We start from the raw sequence: 23,978 nt of genomic DNA on the forward strand, positions 1-23,978 counted from the left end.
AGTCATTTGGGGTGTCTGGATGTTGCATGGCTTTGACAACATTCAACTTGAACTCTTCCTCATTGACTCTCAAGGTTACTTCCCCTTTTTGGACGTCAATGAGGGTTCGGCCAGTTGCTAGGAAAGGTCTTCCTAGAATGAGAGTTGCACTCTTGTGCTCCTCCATTTCCAGCACCACAAAGTCAGTAGGGAAGGCAAATGGCCCAACCTTGACAATCATGTCTTCAATCACGCCTGATGGGTATTTAATGGACCCATCAGCAAGTTGAAGACATATCCTGGTTGGTTTGATTTCTTCAGTTAAGCCAAGCTTTCTGATAGTAGATGCAGGTATTAGATTGATACTTGCCCCAAGATCACATAAAGCTTGCTTGGTGCAAGCGCCCTCTAATGTGCATGGTATCATAAAGCTCCCAGGATCTTTAAGCTTCTCAGGTAAGCTTTTCAGAATGACTGCACTGCATTCCTCAGTGAGGTAGACTTTTTCAGTTTCCCTCCAATCCTTCTTATGACTTAAGATTTTTTTCATGAACTTAGCATAAGAGGGTATTTGCTCAAGTGCTTCTGCAAACGGAATCTTTATTTCAAGAGTCCTGAGATAGTCTGCAAAGCGGGAAAATTGCTTATCCTGTTCCGCTTGGCGGAGTTTTTGAGGATAAGGCATTTTGGCTTTGTATTCCTCAACCTTAGTTGCTGCAGGTTTATCACCTACAGGAGTGGGTTGGGAAGCCTTTTTAGAAAGGTCAGCACTTGTATGTGACTGATTCCCCACTGGTATTTGAATGCCAGTGGTGGGAGCTGGAGTGGCGTTAGACGCCACTTCCTTGTTTGTTACTGGCGTTTGAACGCCAGAACCATGCTCCCTTTGGGCGTTCAACGCCGGATTCATGCTTGTTTCTGGCGTTGAACGCCAGGAATGAGCATGATCTGGGCGTTCAGCGCCAGCTTTGTTCCTCTCTGGGCTCTGATTGTCCTCAGAGGGATTTTGAGTATCCTCTTGTTCATTTCTTGGTTTCCTGCTGCTTTGAAGTGAGGTATTTAATGTTTTCCCACTTCTTAATTGAATTGCTTGGCATTCTTCTGTTATTTGTTTTGACAGTTGCTTTTCTGTCTACTTTAATTGTACTTCCATGTTCCTGTTAGCCATTCTTGTTTCCTGTAATATTTCCTTGAATTCGGCTAGCTGCTGAGTTAGAAAATCTAATTGCTGATTGAATTCATTAGCCTGATCCACCGGACTGAGTTCAGCAGTTACTGTTTTAGCTTCTTCCTTCATGGAAGATTCACTGCTTAGGTACAGATGTTGATTTCTGGCAACTGTATCAATAAGCTCTTGAGCTTCTTCAATTGTTTTTCTCATATGTATAGATCCACCAGCTGAGTGGTCTAGAGAAATCTGAGCTTTTTCTGTAAGCCCATAGTAGAAGATGTCTAATTGCACCCATTCTGAAAACATTTCAGAGGGGCATTTTCTGAGCATCTCTCTGTATCTCTCCCAGGCATCATAAAGGGATTCATTATCTCCTTGTTTGAAGCCTTGGATGTTTAGCCTTAGCTGTGTCATCCGTTTGGGAGGGAAATAGTGATTCAGGAATTTTTCTGACAACTGTTTCCATGTTTTTATGCTGTTCTTAGGCTGGTTATTTAACCACCTCTTAGCTTGATCTTTTACAGCAAATGGAAACAGTAATAATCTGTAGACATCCTGATCCACTTCTTTATCATGTACTGTATCAGCAAATTATAGAAATTGTGCCAGAAACTCTGTAGGTTCTTCATGTGGAAGACCAGAATACTGGCAGTTTTGCTGCACCATGATAATGAGCTGAGGATTCAGCTCAAAGCTACTAACTCCAATGGAGGGTATACAGATACTATTCCCATATGAAGCAGTAGTGGGGTTAGCATATGACCCCAAAGTCCTCTTGTCTTGTCCATTCATACTTACTTCCATAATGGAATACAAGAGTGATGATATGTATGTTGATATTATTTATTTTATAGTAGTGGAATAACTTAAAAATGGAATATATTTTTTCGAAAAATCTTTTGAAAATACTTTGTGAAAATTTTTTCGAAAAATTTGAAATTGAAATTTGGATTTTATATTAAAAATTTCGAAAATGTAGTTTTAAAATTAGTTAGAAAATAAATTTTTTTTTTTAAATTTTATGATGAAAGAGAAAAACACACAAAAGACACAAGACTTAAAATTTTTAGATTTAGTGCTCCTTATTTTCGAAAATTTTTGGAGGAAAAACACCAAGGAACACCAAACTTAAAAATTTTAAGATCAAGACACAAGAAAAACTCAAGAACACAAGAAAGAACACCAAACTTAAAATTTTTAGAAAACCAAGACAAATTTTCGAAAATTAAAGAAAGGTCAACAAGAAAACACCAAACTTAGAGTTTGGCACAAGATTAAATCAAGAAAAATTATTTTTGAAAAAGGATTTTAAAAAGAAAGTGCCCAATTGTTAAGAATATAAATTCCCGCTATAATCAACTGAGCTAAAAATACAATGTATTTTAAAGATGTGTTATTTTTATGGATAAATGTTTAATTCTTGAAAGTTAATGTTTTGAAAAAGCACAAGAAAAACAAGAAAAGACACAAAACAAGAAAAATTTGAGATTAAACAAGAAAAATAAACAAGAACAACTTGAAGATCAATGAAGAACAAAGAGCACAAGTCGAAAATTTTAAAGAAAAAATATAAAATATGCAATTGACACCAAACTTAGAACAAGACACTAATCTCACGAAAAATTAATTAAGAAAAATAAAATTTTTGAAAAGAAATTTTTGAAAAGAAACTATCCTATCAAAATTTAATGACTCTATAACAACAAAAATAAATTATTCCTAATCTAAGAAATAAAATATGCCTTCAATTGTTCAAACTCAATAATCCCCGGCAACGGCGCCAAAAACTTGGTGCACGAATTTGTGATTCGCACAACTAACCAGCAAGTGCACTGGGTCGTCCAAGTAATACCTTACGTGAGTAAGGGTCGATCCCACGGAGATTATTGGCTTGAAGCAATCAATGTTTATTTTATTAATCTTAGTCAGGAGGCCAATAGGATTTAAAAAGTGAAATTACCAGATTTGATTATAAAAATAAAAGAGAATAACAGTGTTACTTGTTGTGCAGTAATGAGAAACATGTTGGAGTTTTGGAGATGCTTTGTCCTTTGAATTTCTACTTTTCCTTGAAATCCTCTTCCCACACGCAAGATTCCTTCCATGGCAAGCTCTATGTAGGGTGTCACCGTTGTCAATGGCTACTTCCCATCCTCTCAGTGAAAACGTTCCTATGCTCTGTCACAGCACGGCTAATCATCTGTCGGTTCTCAATCAGGTTGGAATAGAATCCATTGATTCTTTTGCGTCTGTCACTAACGCCCAGCCCTCAGGAGTTTGAAGCACATCACAGTCATTCAATCCCGGAATCCTACTCGGAATACCACAGACAAGGTTTAGACTTTCCGGATTCTCATGAATGCCGCCATCAATCCGGCCTGTACCACGAAGATTCTGATTAAGAAATCTAAGAGATATTCATTCAATCTGATGTAGAACGGAGGTGGTTGTCAGGCACACGTTCATGGGTTGAGGAAGGTGATGAGTGTCATGGATCATCACCTTCTTCACAATTAAGCGCGAATAAACATCTTAGATAAGAACAAGCGTGTTTGAATGGAAAACAAAGGAATTGTATTAAATCATCGAGACGCTGCAGAGCTCCTCACCCCCAACAATGGAGTTTAGAGACTCATGCCGTCAAAAAGTATGTAATTCAGATCTGAAAATGTCATGAGGTACAAGAAATGTCAGTAAAAGTTGTTTAAATAGTAAACTAGTAACCTAGGTTTACAAAAAATGAATAAACTAAGATAATTGGTGCAGAAATCCACTTCTGGGGCCCACTTGGTGTGTGCTGGGGCTGAGATTAAAGCTATCCACGAGTAGAGGCCTTTCTTGGCGTTAAACTCCAGGTTATGACGTGTTTTGGGCGTTCAACTCCGGATCATGACGTTTTTCTGGCGTTTAACTCCAGACAGCAGCATGAACTTGGCGTTCAACGCCAAGTTACGTCGTCTATCCTTGCGCAAAGTATGGACTATTATATATTGCTGGAAAGCCCTGGATGTCTACTTTCCAACGCCGTTGAGAGCGCGCCAATTGGACTCCTGTAGCTCCAGAAAATCCATTTTGAGTGCAGGGAGGTCAGGATCCAACAGCATCAGCAGTCCTTTTTCAGCCTAAGTCAGATTTTTGCTCAGCTCCCTCAATTTCAGCCAGAAAATACCTGAAATCACAGAAAAACACACAAACTCATAGTAAAGTCCAGAAATATAATTTTTGCCTAAAAACTAATAATATTCTCCTAAAAACTAACTAAAACATGCTAAAATCTACATGAAATTACCCCCAAAAAGCGTATAAAATATCCGCTCATCAGTGGCCATGGTTAGGCTAGTCGCGAAGAACTAGAACATAGTTTGTAGCTTTAGCAGTAGGTCTCTAGTATAAATTTAGAACTTTATTTGCTTGTGGAAGGTTGTTACCATATAATTATTAGTTTGGAACTCTGTTTTACTTGTGCTAGGTTGTTACTACTTATAACGTTTTAGTTAGGTTTTGTTTAGTATGTAATATGTAATTTAGAAATATGTGTAAGTTTGAAACATAGAAATATATTCTTAAATAGAAGGACATGTAAGTTAGAAAAAAATATTTATTTAACTTTAATGTTTTGTATATCATATTAAATTGATTTAATTACAAAGCTAATAAAAAGTGTAAGAATTCAATAAACACAAAAATTTTAAATTATTTCTTTATAAGGCCGAATTTTTTTTTATTCTTCAGAGGCCTCGCCTTCTACTGCCCCGACGAGTGAGTCATACCCTTCCTCCACCCGACGCCATCGTCCCGTATCTGGTTGAGGTTGAATTCGACGACAGGGTGCCCCTCAGGGATTTCACTTTTGACAATTCCCTGATTTCAGCATTTGTGGAGCGATAGAGTCCGGAAACGCACACGTTTCATCTCCCGTGGGGTGAGGTCACTATCACCCTGTAGGACGTGACGTACCACCTAGGCCTATGCGCACATGGAGCCCTAGTTGGGGGTGCCTCCGTGACTTCGGTAGGTGGTACCACATGGAGACGTGGGCGTTGGTGGAGCAGCTGCTTGGTGCCAAGCCTCCAGCGGCTCCACAGCAGGCGGCGCAGAGGAAGGAGTCGTTCACGCTCAAGCTTGTTTGGCTGTGGGATCGTGTCCGCCAGATGCCCCCTACAGACGACCAAAGACCCTCCGACAGTACACTAGGTGCTACATTATGTTACTGATCGGAGGATATCTGATGACGAACAATTTGAACAACTTGGTCCACGTGCGTTAGCTCCTTCTCCTCCGGGACTTTGGGCAGTGCTGGGCGTTGTCTTGGGGATCGCCCGTGCTGGCCTAGACGTACCAGTCACTGTGTTCGGCGGCACAGCGGGGCGTCATGAACATTGCCGGCTGCACTCTGCTGTTGATGTCCTAGATCTACCAGAGATTTTCTCAGTGGTGTCCACCTGATAGAGGGATCTACCAGTATCCTATGGCTGCGAGGTAACAAATGTTTATTTTTGTATTTATTTAAATTAATTTGTAACTTCTTACGACCTGTTACTTAACGAACTGTTTATATTCTCTTGGTTGGTGTCAGGTTGGTTGGATTGCAGTAGCAGAGCAAGGATCAACATGAGGCTAGGGTCCTGCATTGGAGGGTTTCGATCGACCGGTTACGATTTGATGAGGTTAGTTCATGTTTACCACCACCACATATTCATTTTATTTCTTAATGTTGTCTCGTTTTTGGGTGGCTGATTATTATGTCGGTTACAGTTTTTTCAGTTTGCATGGAGAGTGTACGATGACCTTGCTCTGCAGGCTCTGTGCCTTACTTGGTTCCTAGAGGAGGAGGAGTAGGGGACATGGTTGTCAGCCGTCCCACTGGTATGTTTCAACGTTGTGCAGTTTCACCAAGTTGATCATGTGAAGCGGCAGTTCAATTGAGAGTAGCAAGTTCCTAGCACTCCGGTGAACCTTGACAGGTATAAATGATATCTTATTTATCATTGCTTATCGGAGTTTAGATGTCAATTATTCTAATTATGTTGTGTGTGTCACTATGTGATAGTAGATTATACAACTTCTTGTTTTTCCTGATAGGTTCTGGGTGTCCACTGCCCGTGGTGAGGATGTCTGGTGGCCTGATCAACTTTAGGATTGGTACGATGGTTGGCGCAAGCAATTTGATCCCGGTCGCAGGATCTCCATACTTCATATATTTGACACCAGGCCAACCCGAGAGTACTATGATCGGTGGCGTGGGGCTTGCCGTGTTAGGAATCTGTCGAGTCAGGAGGTTTTGGAGGATCCGAGACTTGTGGAGTTGCCCCTAAACGTACAACCCACTGCCAGCCAGCCTAGGGACAATCTCCACCTTCCTCGGGGCGTGCCGGATCGGCGTAGACATGCGAGGGGGCAGGGAGGTTACCCGACGACCTCTTAGGAGGGACAGAGGCGCTAGAGAGCGTCAACCTGGCGAGCCGGTTAAAAGGAAGAGGGTCAGGCCTCGTCAAGTTAGGCTGAATGTAGAGTCTGACGAGGAGGCGGATTTCGGCCGCCAAGAGTATCACAGAGACATCACATCGGACAGAGAGGCTTCACCTCTGGGTCCGCCTCCTCCACCTCCTCCACCTCCCCCGGCACACGCACTACATCCACCATCCAGTTTTGGAGGGCCACATCATCGGGCAGTCTGGGACACATCACCACCGAGTTGGCATGATGCAGGTCAATCCAGCATCCGTCAGGAGGAGGAGATGGTTGACGAGATCTTATTTGATGACGCCTTCCAGCTTTACACCGTCGATCCAGCCTCGATGCATCGGATCGCCGAGTCATTCCGGACCGGTAGGGAGCAGGGTATTGGACAGTACCAGCATCCATCCACTCCTACGCAGACCACCTCCTGGATGCCACAGATATCACCGGCTTCTACCTCGTCGTACGGGGCGGGTCTTCGGCCGGGTAGCCAGTATACGACCCCGCCCTCTTACGACTATGGAATGTTGCTGACGTCATCACAACCTCAGGTGACCTCTCCATCAGCTCCACCATTTCACCCTCAGGGTCATTTACATCAGTATGCCACATTTTCACCTTCTGGAGGGCTCCAGCCATACGATGCGCACTAGCCCCAGGATCTTGCTTAATATAGTGCACAGAAGTTCTCAAAAGCACAATTAAAGTTGAACTTACCAGTATCTGAGGTTCTGTCGAAGGGCTACACGGAGGCTCCATTGACACCCATTCATAGCTTGACGGCACTGCACATGATACTTTAATCGGTCCGATTTGATCACCCGGTACTCAGCACTCCTTCGAATACTGTAGTTCTTCATACCCTGTAGCACTGCATCTCGGCATTTGAACACATGGCCGACCTGAAACTCTACCCCACCGTCCAGGTTGTAATCTTCTTCTCCCATGTTAGAAAACAGAGTCCTCTCATGCATGGCATCTAGATCCATACTATAATAGTGACTTGGCTCTGTCAATAGCACCGGAATTGGGTGAGGTGGAGGCAAGACATGGCGCGCCATAGTCTGGGCGGGTGTCTCGGGTACAAACTCCTCCTCATTGCCCCCTTTGGAAGAATCACTATTGACACTATTTGCCACGTATTCTTCATCCGACTCCTCGTCGCCCTCCTCCGCCTCGTCAACTGGAATGGCGAGATGAATCGGTGGTGGTGCAAGAGGTCGGTTGTCCTAGACATAGGTCGAGTGTATAGAACCACCACGACCCACATCTCCAACCTCGGCAGAAAGCTCCATCACCTGTTCCGCCATGATTCTCCCATGGATGTCGAACATGAGTCGAACATGCTCGTCCCCTAGAAGCTGAAATAGTCGAAACCGGAAAACTCCATTACCCATAGGTGCTAGCAACCTATACCCCACCCTTCCGACCTCCCTCGCTTCTGTACCACCAAGGTTGCTCAATATCAAACTCTTCAAGTCCGACAACGTACTTAGACGCTGAGTGCGCAACAATATCGGATTCTCACACTCAAATGTCACCCCGTTGTCGCCATTTCTCATACGACAATTAGAATAAACACACACAACTATGTAAACGCTGTTACTAGCCATTGTTGCGTTATTTTTATGAGAAATACGAGATAGAAAAAGATATGAAATGTGTGTGGAGAATGCCAAATGTTACACATTCTTTTATTAGTATATCTCGTTTTAGCTGTAAACGAGATATACACATTTCAGGCTGACGTGTCATATCTCATTTCTAGTGTAAACGAGATAAGATATGGGTATTTATTTCGATAAATATTTTTTAAATTATTTATTTCAGTAATTATTATAATTATTTTATTTATTAAAATAAAAAATCCTGAAATATTTAAGTATGGCCCTATCATGTTTTGCCACTTGCTACAAAAATTGCATGATACCAATTAAGGTTGTGAGAACCGATCTAGTCAAGTAATTTGTTCAATGATTTAATTTACAAAAATGCTATTTGTACACTAAAATTAGTCATCAATGTATTTGTGTATAAATACATGTGTGGGTTAATTTGTTTTCAATGTGTATTTATATTCCAAAATATATTTTATACTAGTGACTGATTTTGGTATACACGTAGCATAACTCATTTACAAAAATGCTTTAATTAGAATTAAATTGTGATTGAACCGATTTAATTAAATATACAATAAATTATTAAAAATTTAATATATAATTTTAAATATTTAAATTTAATAATTTTATAATTAATAAAATATAAAATTTTATAATTTTCATACAATAAATTATTTATAATTTATCGTTAAAAATTCACAAACAACTTTAAACATCAAAATTTATAGCTAAAAAAATCAAAACCTACATAAATGAGAACCACATAATGTTCTACCACAAAAAAAAAATATTAAACAAATAAATATTTAACTAAACAAAACATCTCTCATCAGAAATCATAGTTATCGTTAAATATTCTAATGTCCCAATCCAAAAGAAATAAAATTCCAGCAATAAAAAAATGCACACTCAAGATAGTTAATCAAATTGAACAGAGTTAATAAAAAATAATAAATTACACATTAATCAAAAATAGTAAATTATACATTTAAGATTCAATAGAGTTAATCAAATTGAACTATTCCCTCCAGCAATTATATTAAACATAATCAACCTAAATGCATAATCTATTTTGGACTTGTTTCAACGCTATTTTTAGAAAAGATCTGTTTTTAATGATTTTTTTTAAAAGATTTTTTATAAATTTAAAGTAATTTTATGTAAAAAAAATTTTTTTTATTTATCAATTATATTTAGGTAAAATAAGATAAAAATATTTTTTTATTCATTTATTATGTAAAAAATATTTTTTTTAGGAAAAAATATTTTTTTTAAGAAAAAAATAATCTTTTAAAAAAAATGTAAATTATAGTTTCTTAAAAAAGATATTTTTTATTTTTCTAATACTTTTACTTTTACTATTAAAAATTTGTTAAACACACTAAAAAATAAAAAATATATTTTTCATTAAAAAAAGATCTTTTTTTATCGATTGAGTGACACCTAAACAAACACTTTGTCCAACAACCAAAATTCATAATTCAAAACAATAAAATATAAAATATATCCATTCAGAATCATTATAATTAACAAAGAAAAAAAAAAACTAAATTTCTGAAGAACTCAAGAAACAGAGAGAACTGAATAACATAATCACGCTATGAATTTCACGGTGGCAGAGAGACGATGAAGAGTCTGATGATAGAAGACAAATATTCACACTTCGCGGTGTGTTCGACACACACACAGAAAGAGATGACTCGAGACACAGAGAGAGATGATTCGACGACGACGAAGACAGAGGCAGGCTTGACGAGGATAGAGCTAGTGGCGCCAACAGCAACTCCGAACCGACCTTCTACCGATGCAAGGAGAAGAACACACTTTCGAGGAGAAAGAGCAACCTTCTGGAGATGCGAGGAGAAGAGCACACCGACGCCGATAGTAATGATAGTTGATGGTTGTTCAATGGCTTTGCTCTTTTGATCCGTTTAGGATTAGGTTTTTTTCTGCGTTGTAATTGGGAGAGAGAAAGGGGAGGGATTTCTACTGAATTGGATTTTTTTTAGATATATATAAATATCAAAACAGCATCGTTTTGATCTGGATCAAAGACCAAAAGTTTTAAAAATTAATTCGATTCTGTCAGTTCATCAGTTAACTTTCGATTCGACTAATTCTTTTTATCAATTTTGTTAAGATGATTCTTGGCATTAATTGAACCGAATAAAGGACCCGTTTTTGGTTGAATCGGCCGATTCAATCCAATTTTCGAAATATTGATACCACACAATTTGCAAATTGCAAAAAAACAACTATTAATATAGAAGGTTTTAAATATATTTTGCTGTTGTGAAAAATTTTTCATTGGTCATTTATGTTTTTCGTAAATTGTAAACAGTTATTGTTGCTACTGACATATAAATTTTACTAATGACTAATATTAGTGCATTAAATTAAGACTAAGGTTTTGTTTGTTTAAATAGAAAATAAAAGAAAAAGAAACAGGAGGAGAAAATAAGAAAAAATATCAATTATTTCTTATTTTTTATTTGTTTTAATAAAAATCTTGAAAACCTTTAGAGTGTAAAATGAGTGTGAAGTCCACTCAAAAATCTTTCCTTGCCTTTAAATAGAAAAATTTGGATTCTTTAAATTTTAAATTTTTATTGAGAGGATAAAGTGTGATTTTTCATTTTTAAATAGTTTTTTTTATATTTTCTCTTAGTTTCACCTATAAAATAAATGGTGAGATATCACATTTTACCCTCTAAAGTGAAATTCAAAATTTAAAAGATCAAAATCATAGACAGAAAATAGATTAAAATTAGAAAGCGAAAAAAAAATTCATATTGTCCCTTTTAAAACACTCATTTTTTTATTCTTTTCTTTTTTTATCTAATGTTTAATTTATTTTTAAGGTATATTTATTTTTAATATATATTTTATATAAATAATAAATTTAATATTATTGTTTTAAAAATTTTACGTTCTTTGGTTCCTCTTTCTTTGTTTCTACTTTTTTCTACTATACTTCTATCTTTTCATTTAAACAAATCCTAAAATTGTGTTTAGTTCTAAAAAAAAATAAGACACTAAAAATAAAATATAAAAGATAGAAATATAAAAATTAGTATTATTGTATTTTATTTAATGATAAAGTAAATATAAGAAAGAACAAATTATCAAAATTTAATTTACTCTAATTTTTTCATACAAAATATTTTAAAAAAAAATATAATTATAAAAAATTAATAAAAATAATAAAAAAATTAGTTATATCTTTTATTAGTATTTTTCTATCTTTTCTATTAGGAAGAACAATATTTTCTTTTAAAATGCACTAATTTAATATTTTTAAATACAATGTTATATTCATGTCTCATGTACTAGATATAATTTTATGTCTTCATGTTGTTGTATAGTGTCCTATCTATAAATAAATACATCCTAATAATTACTTTGACATAAATGAGATGCTGCTAAAATGAGAAAGTTAATAAAGTGATAAAGTAAAAGATTAATCGTCATTGATTTTGTAACTTTAATAAACAGTATGTCCCACTATATTAATTTAAGAGTAATTTAACTTTTCACTATATTTTACTATTTTATTCTAGATCCAAATTATCATTTAATAATTTTTAATTATCAATTTGTTTATCAATTGCATATAAGTTTTTTCTCCATTAAAATTAGTTGTTGTTGAAAAGTAGAGAGAAAATTGTACATAACATTGTATATTTGTATTACCTGCTTTACTATCAAAAGTTATTACATAGTAATGACATACATATCCTGGAGAAATTAAACCTCCATCAAAATTGAACATAACAATATATTGTACTGAACATCTCTCTTTTGTATATAAATACATAAAAATTGAAGCGAAAAATAAAACCAATATAAAATATTAGACAGTAAAATTTTAATTAATAAGAAAAAGAACTTAGACTTCATATATGCTTCTCCAATGCATGACAAACACTCTAAGTGTCCTCATCTTTCTTTTCCTCTTCCTCTTCCTTAGATTCTTCTTCCTCATGAGCTGCTTCTTCTTCTTCCTCTTTCTTCTCCTCGGACTCCGGCTTCTCGCCATCTTCAGCATCGGCTTGTTCAGAAGGTGGAGTGGCATTGACCTTTTTGTCCTTAGCAGCCTGGAGTACATGGTTGTAGTTACCCTTCTCCATGAAGAGCTGCTGGAAATGGTGCTTGCAATACAGGACACCATCAAGGGCAGCATAGTTGGAGTGTGTCAGAGGACAACCTGCATGAGCACACCTAAAGCATGTCTTGTGATAGCACTCTCCTTCCAGCGACATCTATCCAAGGTAGAGAAAATCGAAACTTTACGTAAAATCACAAAAATAAATTAAATAATAGTATTTAAATCGTAAAATCGTTAAACTTACCATAAATTTTATAAAATGAATTTGTTTATTTAAAATTATAATATCAAAAGATTTTAAAAGTTAAATCGAAATTTTAGCTGCTATGCATCTGAACAAAGTGCACACAAATTCTACAAGTTAAACACATTAATTTTTCAGATAATAAATGCATAAAGTGTTCAAGTTTGTGATGGAAGTTACTAGTCCCTTTTGTATAATTTTCACAAACCTTCTCCAGTGGATACACTGTTTTTCCACAAACGGAGCATTTGTCTAGAGTTCCACTAAACATGGATGAGAGTCTACTTGGAGCCTTGTTCTGCAAATTAATTAAAATCATTCAAATTGAAATTAACCACTCAAAATTGTAATGCAAATTCTTGTTAGGTTCCTGGAGAGTAAACATACCCCATCATTTGATTTTTCAGAAGGCTTTGCTGTCGTGTTAATCGTCGCGAAAAATGCAACACAGTTTGTTAGCCAGAGAGCAAAAATAGAAGGCAGAGGACTACAGAATCAGAAGATGATGTTGTAGAATATGAATCTTTACCTGTTTGAAAGTTCTTACTAAAATTTCCAGATTCCTTGAAAAGCTGTTCAAAGTGTGTCTTGCAATACAGGACACCATCCATTGAGGAATAGGTACTCATCTAAACCAACATAACTTAGTATTATTCATGCAACCAATTTAATGCATAATTAAAGAACATCATAGCTACTCATATTTTATACTTTATATAATTTTAAATAAAATAAAGAATTTAATTTTGATATCTTATTCAATCCCAGTATTATAGACATTCCCGCATTTTCACCGCTGATTATTTTTTATTTTCTTCTTGTATTTTTTAAAAAATGTCTCATCATTTGTTGTCTCATTATTCATCGAATAACATGAACAAAATTAGTAATAATAGAATCGTTGTGGCTTTTACTCAATTACATGAAATTTTTTATCAATCCCTATAAATCAATTTTACATGTGCATTCAATCATATAATATTATGTCATTAAAATTAACAATTTTTTATATCGATTACGTGAATGATTATTTAAAAAAGAGAATATGATTAAATTCCTATATAAATAGAATGTGACAAGAAATGAATGAATGAATGAAAGAAACAAACATAACATAGTTAAAAAGCAAGATTTAAAAGGGTGTTGGAGAATTAAACATACCGTAAGATAACCCTTGCAGTGAGTGCATCTGAAGCAGTTTTTATGGTAAGGTATACCTTCAAGAGTTAACAAATCAACCACATAAACAGTTTTGTCACAAGCCTTGCATTTGTCCAAAGTTCCTGTGAATGACATTTTGCAATTTTTTTTTTCTTTATTTCTTTTCTCAACAATAACTCAAAACAAGGCTAAGGAAATTTATTCCTTGTGTTTTATTTTCTTCTAATAAATTGTTTTTAGTAATTTATTTATTTTTTTCCTTTAACCCGGGATCTAAGGATTAAAGAGAAACTCAGAAAGAGAGAATAGTACTCATAACCTCAAAAGACAAAAATGGGTGTTGAACAAAGTCTTTGATTTGTCTAATCAAAGTAATTTATCAATGATTAACAAGTGATTAGAGACCTCAGAAATTTTGAGGAAAATATGGATTATTGGTGCTTTCATTTGTGGTTATAAATTTGTGTTTTTGAGGGAAAACAGGTTTGTCTCTGAGGACCCGTTCAACTGTTTGGAGATACCAGCAAATATAATAACTAACACCATCTGCTTTCTACATTTATTATTTCCTTTTTTTTGTGCATAATTTTTTTTTTTGAAAAAACATAATATTTATTTGTTTTTAAGGGTTTATCAGAGGCTATAGCATCATGAGTCATGATTCTTATCTGGTGTAATTTTTATTCTTTTTATAAATCTCATTTTAGTCGGTGAAGAAAAATATTATATTAACGATTCCACCTAAAGAAAGAGAAAAAATGTACTATATTAAGAAAAATGTTATAATTTTTACGTATACATAGAAGAGTGTTATAATTTTTTTTAATTGAAGGTCTGTAATTTTTTTACTTTGTGATATTATTTTTAATATTGTCTAAAAATAAGTTATCGTATTCATTTTTATTTTTCTTTATTTTTAAATTTTAGTTGTTTTATTCTTAAATTTTGATATTAAAATTTTTATTCTTAATCTTTTTTATACTAGAGTAATATATTTTGTGATAAACTTTTGTATCTTATATCGAATATGCAAAGCAAAAGCAAAGAATTTTTGAAACAAAGGCAGAAGCTTTAATAAATTAGCCAATTATATATGCTTAAGTAGAATAAAAATGTTAATTATGTTGTTATATCAACTATTATGTTAAGTAACTATACATCTCAATTGTTGTTTTGTTTCATTGAAATAATTATGCTAATGAAGTTATATGACAAATATGTTTAATCTTCTAAGAATAAATTATTAATTTATATAATTAGTAATTGGAATTTGTTTTTGCCAATGAATAATAGCTCAAATGGCATAATCTCCCCATACTCAATTAAGAGATAGCGGGTTTGAGTCTCCTATTTTTGGTAAAAAAAAAAATTGGAATTTGTTTTATATATATATTTATAGATTTAGTTCAAATGTGCTTCTTCAAAGGTTACTAATTGAAAAAAAAATAAAAATATACAAATTATTGTAAACTAACATATTAAAAATCATTAACTATGCTAATTTATATATATTAAGTTTTTAATAAAATTATTTGGGTGAGCTTCTAAGAAAATATCTTTTTTCGAGTTATCTTTTTTTAAAAGATCTTATAGAAAAGTAAAATTAATTTTATCTTTGGATATCTCATACAAAAATATCTCTTTAATTTTTATCTATTAATTATGTATGGGTATAATAATATAAAAATATTTTTTTGTTTATTTATTACATGAAAATTATTTTTTTTTTAAAAAAAAAGATCTTTTAAAAAAAAGATGTAAATTGCAGCTTCTTAAAAAAGATTTTTTTTTAATGCTTTTACTACTAAAAATTTGTTAAACATGTTAAAAAATAAAAAAATGATCTTTTTCATTGAAAAAATATCTTTTTTTATCAAAATAATAACGTCTAAACAAACACTAAACATTAATATAACAAAAAAAATTAATCACTTAATTTATCTATATACTAAGTAAATTAATCTTTTTAATAAATATACATTAATACTTTTTATAAACAAATTATACATAAATACAATAAAATAAATTAAGTATAGCGATCCATGAGTTTTGTCACATCAAACAAGCCGCACTTAGGGATTGTATGAAAGGGAATACTTCACACCACATGAAAACAAAAGAGTCCGGATTTGAAATTGCATATATTCGTTGCTGGACAATGTAACTAATGTGTGTATTCAGCTAGAAACTTGGTTGTTCTTTGCAGTCTCATATTAGATAAGAGAAAAAAAGATTATAGTGATTTTATACTTAAAGTATCTAAAAGTAGCATTGTGATAGAGAATTAGTGATGTAATTTGATACTTAAAATAACTAAAAGTAGCATTATGATAAAAAGTTGGTGATGTAATAATAACCATTATTTTTTCCATTACAAAAACGGTAAATATTATGATTCAATTAATATAATTTTTATATTTGTTATTTGATTAAGGATTACTTAATAGTACACTTGTCATAAAATAAATTAGCTAAATTCGAACCTAAATATATAATTGAATGTCACATAGTTAATAATCATTGTCTGTGCAATTACAATAAAAACTATTTGTATAAATTATTTAATGTGTTTTTATGTATAACAATATCATAGTATTACAATTTTTTTAAAATACACATATATAATAGTTTTTTCACATATAAGTAAAATCCACTAATATGAAATAAAGAAGTTTATTTCAACTATCAAAAATAGAGAATGAAACAATATTTTACTCTAATCAATGAATATATATTCACTACAACATAGTTGATATATATACATTAGATTATAAATATATATTAATTTTTTTATAAATAAACTATATAATAAATACAATAAAATAGATAATGTACACAACCTGGCGTAACCCGGGCTTTATACTAGTATAAGATAATAGGAGAAGAGAATAAATTAGTAGTTCCTTTGGATTTTGCACATCACCATAACTAACAAACGTGAATTTTTCTTCATTCATACACAAAATGAGTTCATGCATTGCAAACCATCGCCGAGCTGAAAACTAGAAGGTAACAGCAGAAGGGACATCATGTAAGGGGTGACCCTTCCTATTTCTTTCCATGATTTTGCGTGCAAGTGATACTTGCTTGCCAACCACGAATATGAACGCCTTCCCCACACCCTTGGCGCCTCTCGCCGTTCTTCCGACACGCCTCACATATTCGCTTGGATCCCTCGGGAAGTCGAACAGTATCACGTGCTCCACTCCCCAAAAGTCTATTCCCCTTGATGCTCTGCACTCAACAACCCTCCTTACTTATTTCATTATCAGAATAAACAACTCTAAATGCAAGACTTTGTTTAAAATAGATGAATGAATACCGGTCCGTGCAAACCATAAACTGGGACACTTGTTTTGACGGTGAACGTGCAAACTCCTTCATACTTGCAAGCCTTGATTCTTGTGTCATGGCAGCATGGAAAGCTAGAACTTGTATAACTGCTCCCTTTCTATCTATACGCTTTAATGCATTCTCAACTTTTCTGCATGTTTCAATCTGCAAATTATTTCCACATAATTATAAACCAAATAAAACAAATAAAAAGAAAAAGATAAGCGCAACAAACATTCAATATTGTATAAATAGGAATTGAAATACTTTGTTGCAAAACACAATAGTTCTTGGAACAGGGCGTTCCTCTGCAAGCTGCAGAAGAGCAGATTTCTTGTTCAGAAATGCTGTATCAGTAGTTTTTTCTTGCCCATCTTCTCCACTGCAATCTACTATGATCTGAACAAATGAGAAAATAATCAGCATGCTCATTTACCGTGAATTTTATGATTCTTTAAAATGGTACAAGATTCAATTTTCAATTATGTTTATATTGGAAATCACTTGCATTATAAGTTTATAATATGATTTATAAAGGGCATTACATGTTACATGGCTTTGACACCAAAATGAACCAGCATTTCTAGAATATAAAGAAACCAATTTTATATTTTTGAAGCTGCAGTGTCATATCCTATATCACAGAACAAAGTAAATAAAGCTGAAGAACAAGTCACAGTCCAGCAATGGTTTCTCATGCTCAACTCATACAGGAATACTGATTCCAGTTTTCTCAACTGGAATGTACCTCTTCAAGGCGTGGGCTTATTCGGTGCATACTAGGTCCCATGATCATTTCACAATCGGGGAAAATTTCAACCAGTTTGCTGTAAACATCTCTTGGTAGAGTTGCAGTCACAAATAAGTATTGTGTAGTTATGGGTGAGGAATTGATCAAGCTTTGAAGAGCCACTTCAAAATCCTCATCACCAAAGAGAATATCTACCTCATCTAAAACAACACTGCAACAAATTATTAGTTAGGTCAAATTATACAATTGGAAAACAAAATATCATTAATTCTACAAATATTCAGAGTGGAACTAACGGGCATAAAAATCTAGTACATGTTATTAGGGACTTCGCTAAAAGATATTCTAAGGGTGTTTGTTAAGAAGATGATAATGGAAATTTTTTAAGGTTTTGAGGTACTTAATGTATTGGAAACAAAAAATTTAAGTGTTGAAATAGGAAAGTTTGTTATCCCAATGGTTATATATCTGCAGTGGCTAACATCTATTCCAGATATCAAACATTGTTCAAGTTTCAACACCAACAGAATGTAAATTCCACATATTGGATGCTTTATGCATGTTGATGGCAGATTAAGCTAACTCCAACCGTGCGTTAATAATTATGGCATTAATAATGGCATCATTGTTAGTTCAACGATCAAACCAACATAGCAGAATATTGACATTACCAACGCTAATTAATAATTCAATCCAAACAAGATCAGCTTTTACCATCTTAGATTTGTTAACTGCAAGAAGCCTTCCTTCATAAGGAACAAAAAACGGCCAGGTGTAGCTATTAATACATCAACACCCTGTTGTAAAGTTTCCAGTTGAGTTCTTTGTCGAAAGCCACCTGTGACAACCATAGATTTAAATGGAACCCCAGATCTAGACAGTGATCGACAATTATCTAAGACCTGCAAGCAATTTTTGACAAACAAAAGTTATACCACTCTCCAAATGATGAAACTGCACATCTTTTTCTAAACTTGTGTTTGTGCAGTCAGATGATTGGCATGGCCCTGCATACTCGTAATCCCTGAGTATTATGATTTTAGGGCTTGAATTTCAAATGCTAAAAAGTAAATACTATCATGTGAAATAATGAGACATACTTTGAATCCCAAGTAGAAACTATAATTGGAATTTTTGTAACCTCATATTTTGAAATTACCCAAAAAATAACTAAAAGCTTAAGACAAATCCTTGAATAACCAACATGATTCTAAACAATAATGTAGAAACAAGGTAATCTTCCTTTTTGGTTTCATGGGTTACTTTCTTGTTCTCCTATTCTGTTATGTTTTTAACATGGTAAAAAATGTTATAAGTGGTCCAATGACTTGAAAGTGAATATTTGTTTTAACGGGGTTCAATAGGAGAAGCAAAACAACCTGGGAAGCTAATTCAGCTGTTGGTGCTAGTATGACAACTCTAGGAGCTTGAGGAGAGGATTTACTGTGTCCTTCTAGTTCTTCTTGCCTAAGACGCTGAATTATTGGCGCAAGATATGCTAAAGTCTTTCCAGAACCACTTTGGTCAGCTATAATACAAGTCTTTCCAGCAATAACAGGTGCAAATGCCATGGCCTACACGAAATCAAATTATAGAGTATAGAAATCAGCCACAGCATAATAACTAAAAAGCAATCACACAGTTTACAATTTATATCATAGTTACATGAACTCACTAATTAGATAATCTAGAATTAATACTCAAAGTGGTCCCTGAACTTGCAGTTGAGCCTCAATGTCGTCCCTGAACTTAAAATTGCCCTAAATTTGTCCCTGAAGTTAACAACGGTCGTCCCTGAAATACTTTCAGATGACAAAATGATAATGTGGTTGGACGGAGGCCACACTGGAAGCCGCATTGGACTGGTAAAACATCGTCGTTTTATTTTTTGCACCCAAATAGAACATAAACGACATTGTTTAGGGTATTTTGAGGGGTTTTAACATGTTGGAGTTAAAACTTGGGGCAAACAAAGGCTAACCCGTTCTAGTTGTTATGACTGGCAAGCATGTCTAGGTTCCTTAATCCAAATCCAAATTTAGGAGAAGCTAAGCTAGCTGACCTTTCGAGAGAAAAGGAAATAGCTACACCGAAGGATTTGGTTCGTCTGTTCATTGGAGTAAAGCATTTATTGAGCTTCATGGATCAGCCCGCTTTCTGTCTCTAATCCCAATGAGTGAGACCAAGATGGCTGACTGGAGTGCCACAATCTCGCTTCCTCGGGGACGGATATTATGAGGGGGTTTTAACATCAAAATACCCTAAAGGATGTCGTTTATGTTATATTTGGGAGCCAAAAATGAAATGGCGACATTTTACCAGTGCAGCATAGCTTTTAGCATGGCCTCCACCACATCATTATTCCGTCACCAAAAGGTATTTCGGGGACGACCGTTGTTAAGTTCAAGAACAAATTTGGGGCAATTTTAAATTCAGGAATGACATTGAGGCTCGACTGCAAGTTCATGAACCACTTTGAGTATTAACTCGATAATCTATTGCATAACAATTCATGCGTACCACATACTATTTCATCTGCGTAATTGAACATGTGTGTATTTTTCACATAAAATATTTATATATTGCATAACGCGTACTGAATACCGTTCCCATGCCAGATTTCTATGTAACTATGATTCACATAACACTAATAAATGAAGATCCACACTCCAACAATGAAAGAAGTACCTGTACATTGGAAGGGCGCGGGAAAGAGAGCTTTTGGAGTGATTGGATGAGGTAGTCAGCGCAGCCTAGTTCCCTGAAGGACTTGACACTGAAGAAGCTGGTGTCGGGAGCGAGCTCCTGAGAATGAAGAGAACGGAAGGATCCTCCAGCATCCCCCCATCCTCCTCTTGAACGAGGGTTTGGCTTTGGCGATGAATCACGTGGTCGACCATCGTCAGTGCTTCTGTTTCTGTGCTGCTTAGACCTGTGGACGAGAGCTTTGACTTTCTGAGTTTTCAGTCTTTCGAAACTCGGGCTTATTGAGGATGAGGACGAATCAATGCTTGTTATGATGCCTGCCATTGTCCAACCATAATAACAAATAACATATATGTTAGCAAAAATGTCATCCCAACCACGTTTGTATGAATGTATGAGAGAGAGAGAGAGAGAGAGGATGCCTGCCGCTGTCCAACCATAATAACAAATATATGTTAGCGAAAATGTCATCCCAACCACATGTTTGAGAGAGAGAGAGAGAGAGAGAGAGAGAGAGAGAGAGAGAGACCGATGTCTTGTTGCTGAGAGGAGGAGAAGACGGTGGCGGTGGCGGTGATGGAGGGAGTAGTGCGCCAAGGAGAAATCAGTGACGGCCTTTGAGAGAGTGATGGCCAGTCCCACCACCACCATGGTCTGGAATTGCAATTGGAACTGGGGACCAAGGTTGCAAGAACAGAACCGGTCATTGAAAAACCGGTCAAGTGACTGGTTCAATGGTTCCACCTGGATCGAACCCTGGTTGAACCGATTTAATTAAATATACAATAAAATTAATTCAATATACAATTTCAAATATATAAATTCAATGATTTCTAAACTAATAAAATTCAAAATTTTACAATTTCGCACCATAACTTATTCATATTTTATCATTAAAAATTCACAAAATAAAATTTTTTAATTAACTTCTAAGTTCTAATCAAGTAAACAGCAACAATACTCATCACATCAGCAACAAAAATTTAGAATAAAAAATTTCATCAATAACTTCTAATAATCAAGTAATCAGCAACAATGGAAAACATAAACTTACACAAAAACTCAAACCATCGGCAACAAAGAATTCAGAATCACAAAAAGTTTCAACAAAGGCTTTCTAATCAAGTATCAACATCTCAGAATCCAAAAACCAAAAAACTAAGCAAAGAATCCAAACTCAGCATCGAAACTAAATTCAGAATCACATAAGCAACAACCCCAACTAACAACACAATCTCAACTCATAATCTAGTACACAAGCTCAACTCAGAATCTTAGAAATTGAAATTGAGAAAATATTCAACCAAATCATTCAATTCAACCATTATTCCACAAAATCAGCAACTCCGAATCGTTAAACCCGGCAACTCGGAATCAGTATTATTAGCAAAAATACAAAACAGAAAAAAATTTAAAGCAGCAGTGCCTACCGGAGGGAGAAATGGGAAGTGACCGCGACGAGGAAGGGAAGTTAGCTCAGAGCCTCGGACAGAGAGCAGACCTTCGCGACAGAATCGACCGAACTCGGACTGAGAGAAAAAGACTTGAGAAAGAGAGAGAGAGAAACGGCTAATGCGAGGCGACGAGCTGGACGTAAACTTTCGAGCGACCGCGAGGAGAAGAGGAACGATGTGATGGGGGCCGAGATACAGACCTTCCACAAGCGGCAACGGCACCCACGGTCTGTCCCCCTCGGCGGCTACAGCTCCTTCCGTTTAGACTTTTCCGAAAAGCATCAATAAACATTAAAACAGAAGCACAAACACAAACATAAATAAAAAGAATAAGACCAATAATAACATCGATCATTTACATAATCACAGAAGCAGATACAAATCCACTAAGAAGAGAGTGCCAAGCAGCTAATAATTTACAGCATGACAGTGGCAAAAACAGATATAAGAAGCAGAAAACAAGAAGAGAACTCACAGAACAGAGAAGCGTGCGTCGCTGAGGAGTCACGGTTTTAAGGGAGGAGGCAGATAAGAAAGTGTCTAGAGTTTCTGTCTCGGCAACGGGTTGGGCTTCCCATGCATATAATATATATACTCGGGTTTTCTATATCGGCAATGGGTATGGGCCGGTTGGGCTACTCATGCTTCTACTAATTTTAGTGATGGAATTGATGAGTATCCAAAATGACAATAACTTTGATATACTTGCTTAAATATATTTTTATGAATATTCATTGCTTAATATATATCTTTTGTTCCTTTTCTCTTTATAGTTATAAGTGGTAATTGGTCACATTTTGGTTTTATCAAAGTGATTAGCCTGTGGTATTTTCATTGGACCTAATTTTATTTATTTACAGGTAGAATATTGTTTGTTGTTGAATGGTAGAGAGAGTATAATCCTTAATTAGTAAGTAAATTTGAAAGTATAATTATATTAATATGGTCTTATGTTGTGTAGATGGCTATGTAACTCCTTCCCATCAACACCTTCCATAACCGAAAAAGACCAATAGCAATAATATCAAAAGCAATGAATTAACATTGACTGAGTTTCTCTATATATTTATATTATAGTTATTAATTCTCAATCAAACATAATCTACCAAGACAGTACAGCAAAGACAGCAACAAAAGATAAAAACTAGACACTAATGTAAAAAACTAAAAATAATAGATCAACAATAACATCCCTTGAAGTGTCATTCTTAATACTCAAATTTTGGAGGTTCTGCTTTAGCAGTTGTCTTTCTTTTTTAGTAGTTCCAACAACTCCTGTTCTATCCGTTCGATTATTTGTTTTCTGAATCCTAGGACATAAAAAATATGCCAAGTGTTTCACTCAAGAATGCAAGACTAAGAATAAATTACCTGAAGTGATCTGTTGAGAGGAAGGGCAGCAGGTGAATTAGAATGAAGGAGCTTTTGATAGAGGGCCTAAAGGATGAAACTTGTTGACATAATCCCTCAAACCAGGTATATATAAATCTTTCAGGGCCTGATTATTACCAAAAACAAAAATAATCCTTCACATCAGTGTGAAAGAAAATGTCTAAGAGGCCATTGCAAGATTGGTACGCATGATTATGTAACTAAAGTATTTACAAATAATCCAGCATTTTAGTAAAAACAATGAAATAATATATTAAAAATAAATAAATACTAACGTGAATAATATAATTCATGTGTTATGTTTTAATTTATCTACGTTTTTACTATATCGGTACATATAAATTTATCATCGTAACAAAACAAATACTAAAAATATTTGTCATCACAAAAATTCCGCAGTCATTAATTATAATTAGAGTGTTATGTACGTCCATCCATCCAACAATTTCAATATCCACACAAATTTCTACATTAACTTGAAATCTCTCCTATAGTATCTAATGTCTAAACATATGATTTTCAAAATGTTCCAATTTAATTTTCCAGTGACCAAATTAATTTAGAGGAGTACAATAGATTTCAAACCACATCCAATATCAA

At 34.6% G+C, this 23,978-nt stretch overlaps 3 protein-coding genes across 5 annotated transcripts; all 3 read right to left on the reverse strand.

The window, feature by feature from the left end:
- Positions 1 to 7,323: 7,323 nt before the first annotated feature.
- Positions 7,324 to 8,223, reverse strand: LOC130975613 (uncharacterized). Its single transcript, XM_057900377.1, has 2 exons — positions 7,888 to 8,223; positions 7,324 to 7,839 (listed from the first exon to the last, which is right to left on the reverse strand). Exons 1-2 carry the CDS (start codon positions 8,221 to 8,223, stop codon positions 7,324 to 7,326), a joined length of 852 nt encoding a protein of 283 aa, XP_057756360.1.
- Positions 8,224 to 8,966: 743 nt separating this feature from the next.
- Positions 8,967 to 13,877, reverse strand: LOC130975614 (LIM domain-containing protein PLIM2c-like). Its single transcript, XM_057900378.1, has 6 exons — positions 13,743 to 13,877; positions 13,111 to 13,210; positions 12,969 to 12,997; positions 12,790 to 12,879; positions 12,253 to 12,491; positions 8,967 to 8,973 (listed from the first exon to the last, which is right to left on the reverse strand). Exons 1-6 carry the CDS (start codon positions 13,875 to 13,877, stop codon positions 8,967 to 8,969), a joined length of 600 nt encoding a protein of 199 aa, XP_057756361.1.
- A 2,633-nt stretch (positions 13,878 to 16,510) lies between these two features.
- Positions 16,511 to 22,548, reverse strand: LOC130975995 (DEAD-box ATP-dependent RNA helicase 50-like). Of its 3 annotated transcripts, none has more exons than XM_057900715.1 (10): positions 22,462 to 22,548; positions 21,963 to 22,252; positions 21,062 to 21,288; positions 20,515 to 20,849; positions 19,206 to 19,400; positions 18,541 to 18,728; positions 17,824 to 18,037; positions 17,343 to 17,474; positions 17,065 to 17,240; positions 16,511 to 16,976 (listed from the first exon to the last, which is right to left on the reverse strand). In XM_057900715.1, exons 3-10 carry the CDS (start codon positions 21,237 to 21,239, stop codon positions 16,745 to 16,747), a joined length of 1,650 nt encoding a protein of 549 aa, XP_057756698.1. In that variant the 5' UTR covers positions 21,240 to 21,288; positions 21,963 to 22,252; positions 22,462 to 22,548; the 3' UTR covers positions 16,511 to 16,744. The 3 variants fall into 3 exon arrangements, with proteins under 3 accessions (XP_057756698.1, XP_057756700.1, XP_057756699.1); XM_057900717.1 differs by lacking the exon at positions 22,462 to 22,548 and adding an exon at positions 22,346 to 22,432; XM_057900716.1 differs by lacking the exon at positions 22,462 to 22,548 and having other exon boundaries at positions 21,963 to 22,455.
- Between the last annotated feature and the right edge of the window lie 1,430 nt (positions 22,549 to 23,978).

This window comes from Arachis stenosperma, chromosome 4 (genome assembly GCF_014773155.1).
Source record: "Arachis stenosperma cultivar V10309 chromosome 4, arast.V10309.gnm1.PFL2, whole genome shotgun sequence".
Lineage (NCBI taxonomy): Eukaryota > Viridiplantae > Streptophyta > Magnoliopsida > Fabales > Fabaceae > Arachis > Arachis stenosperma.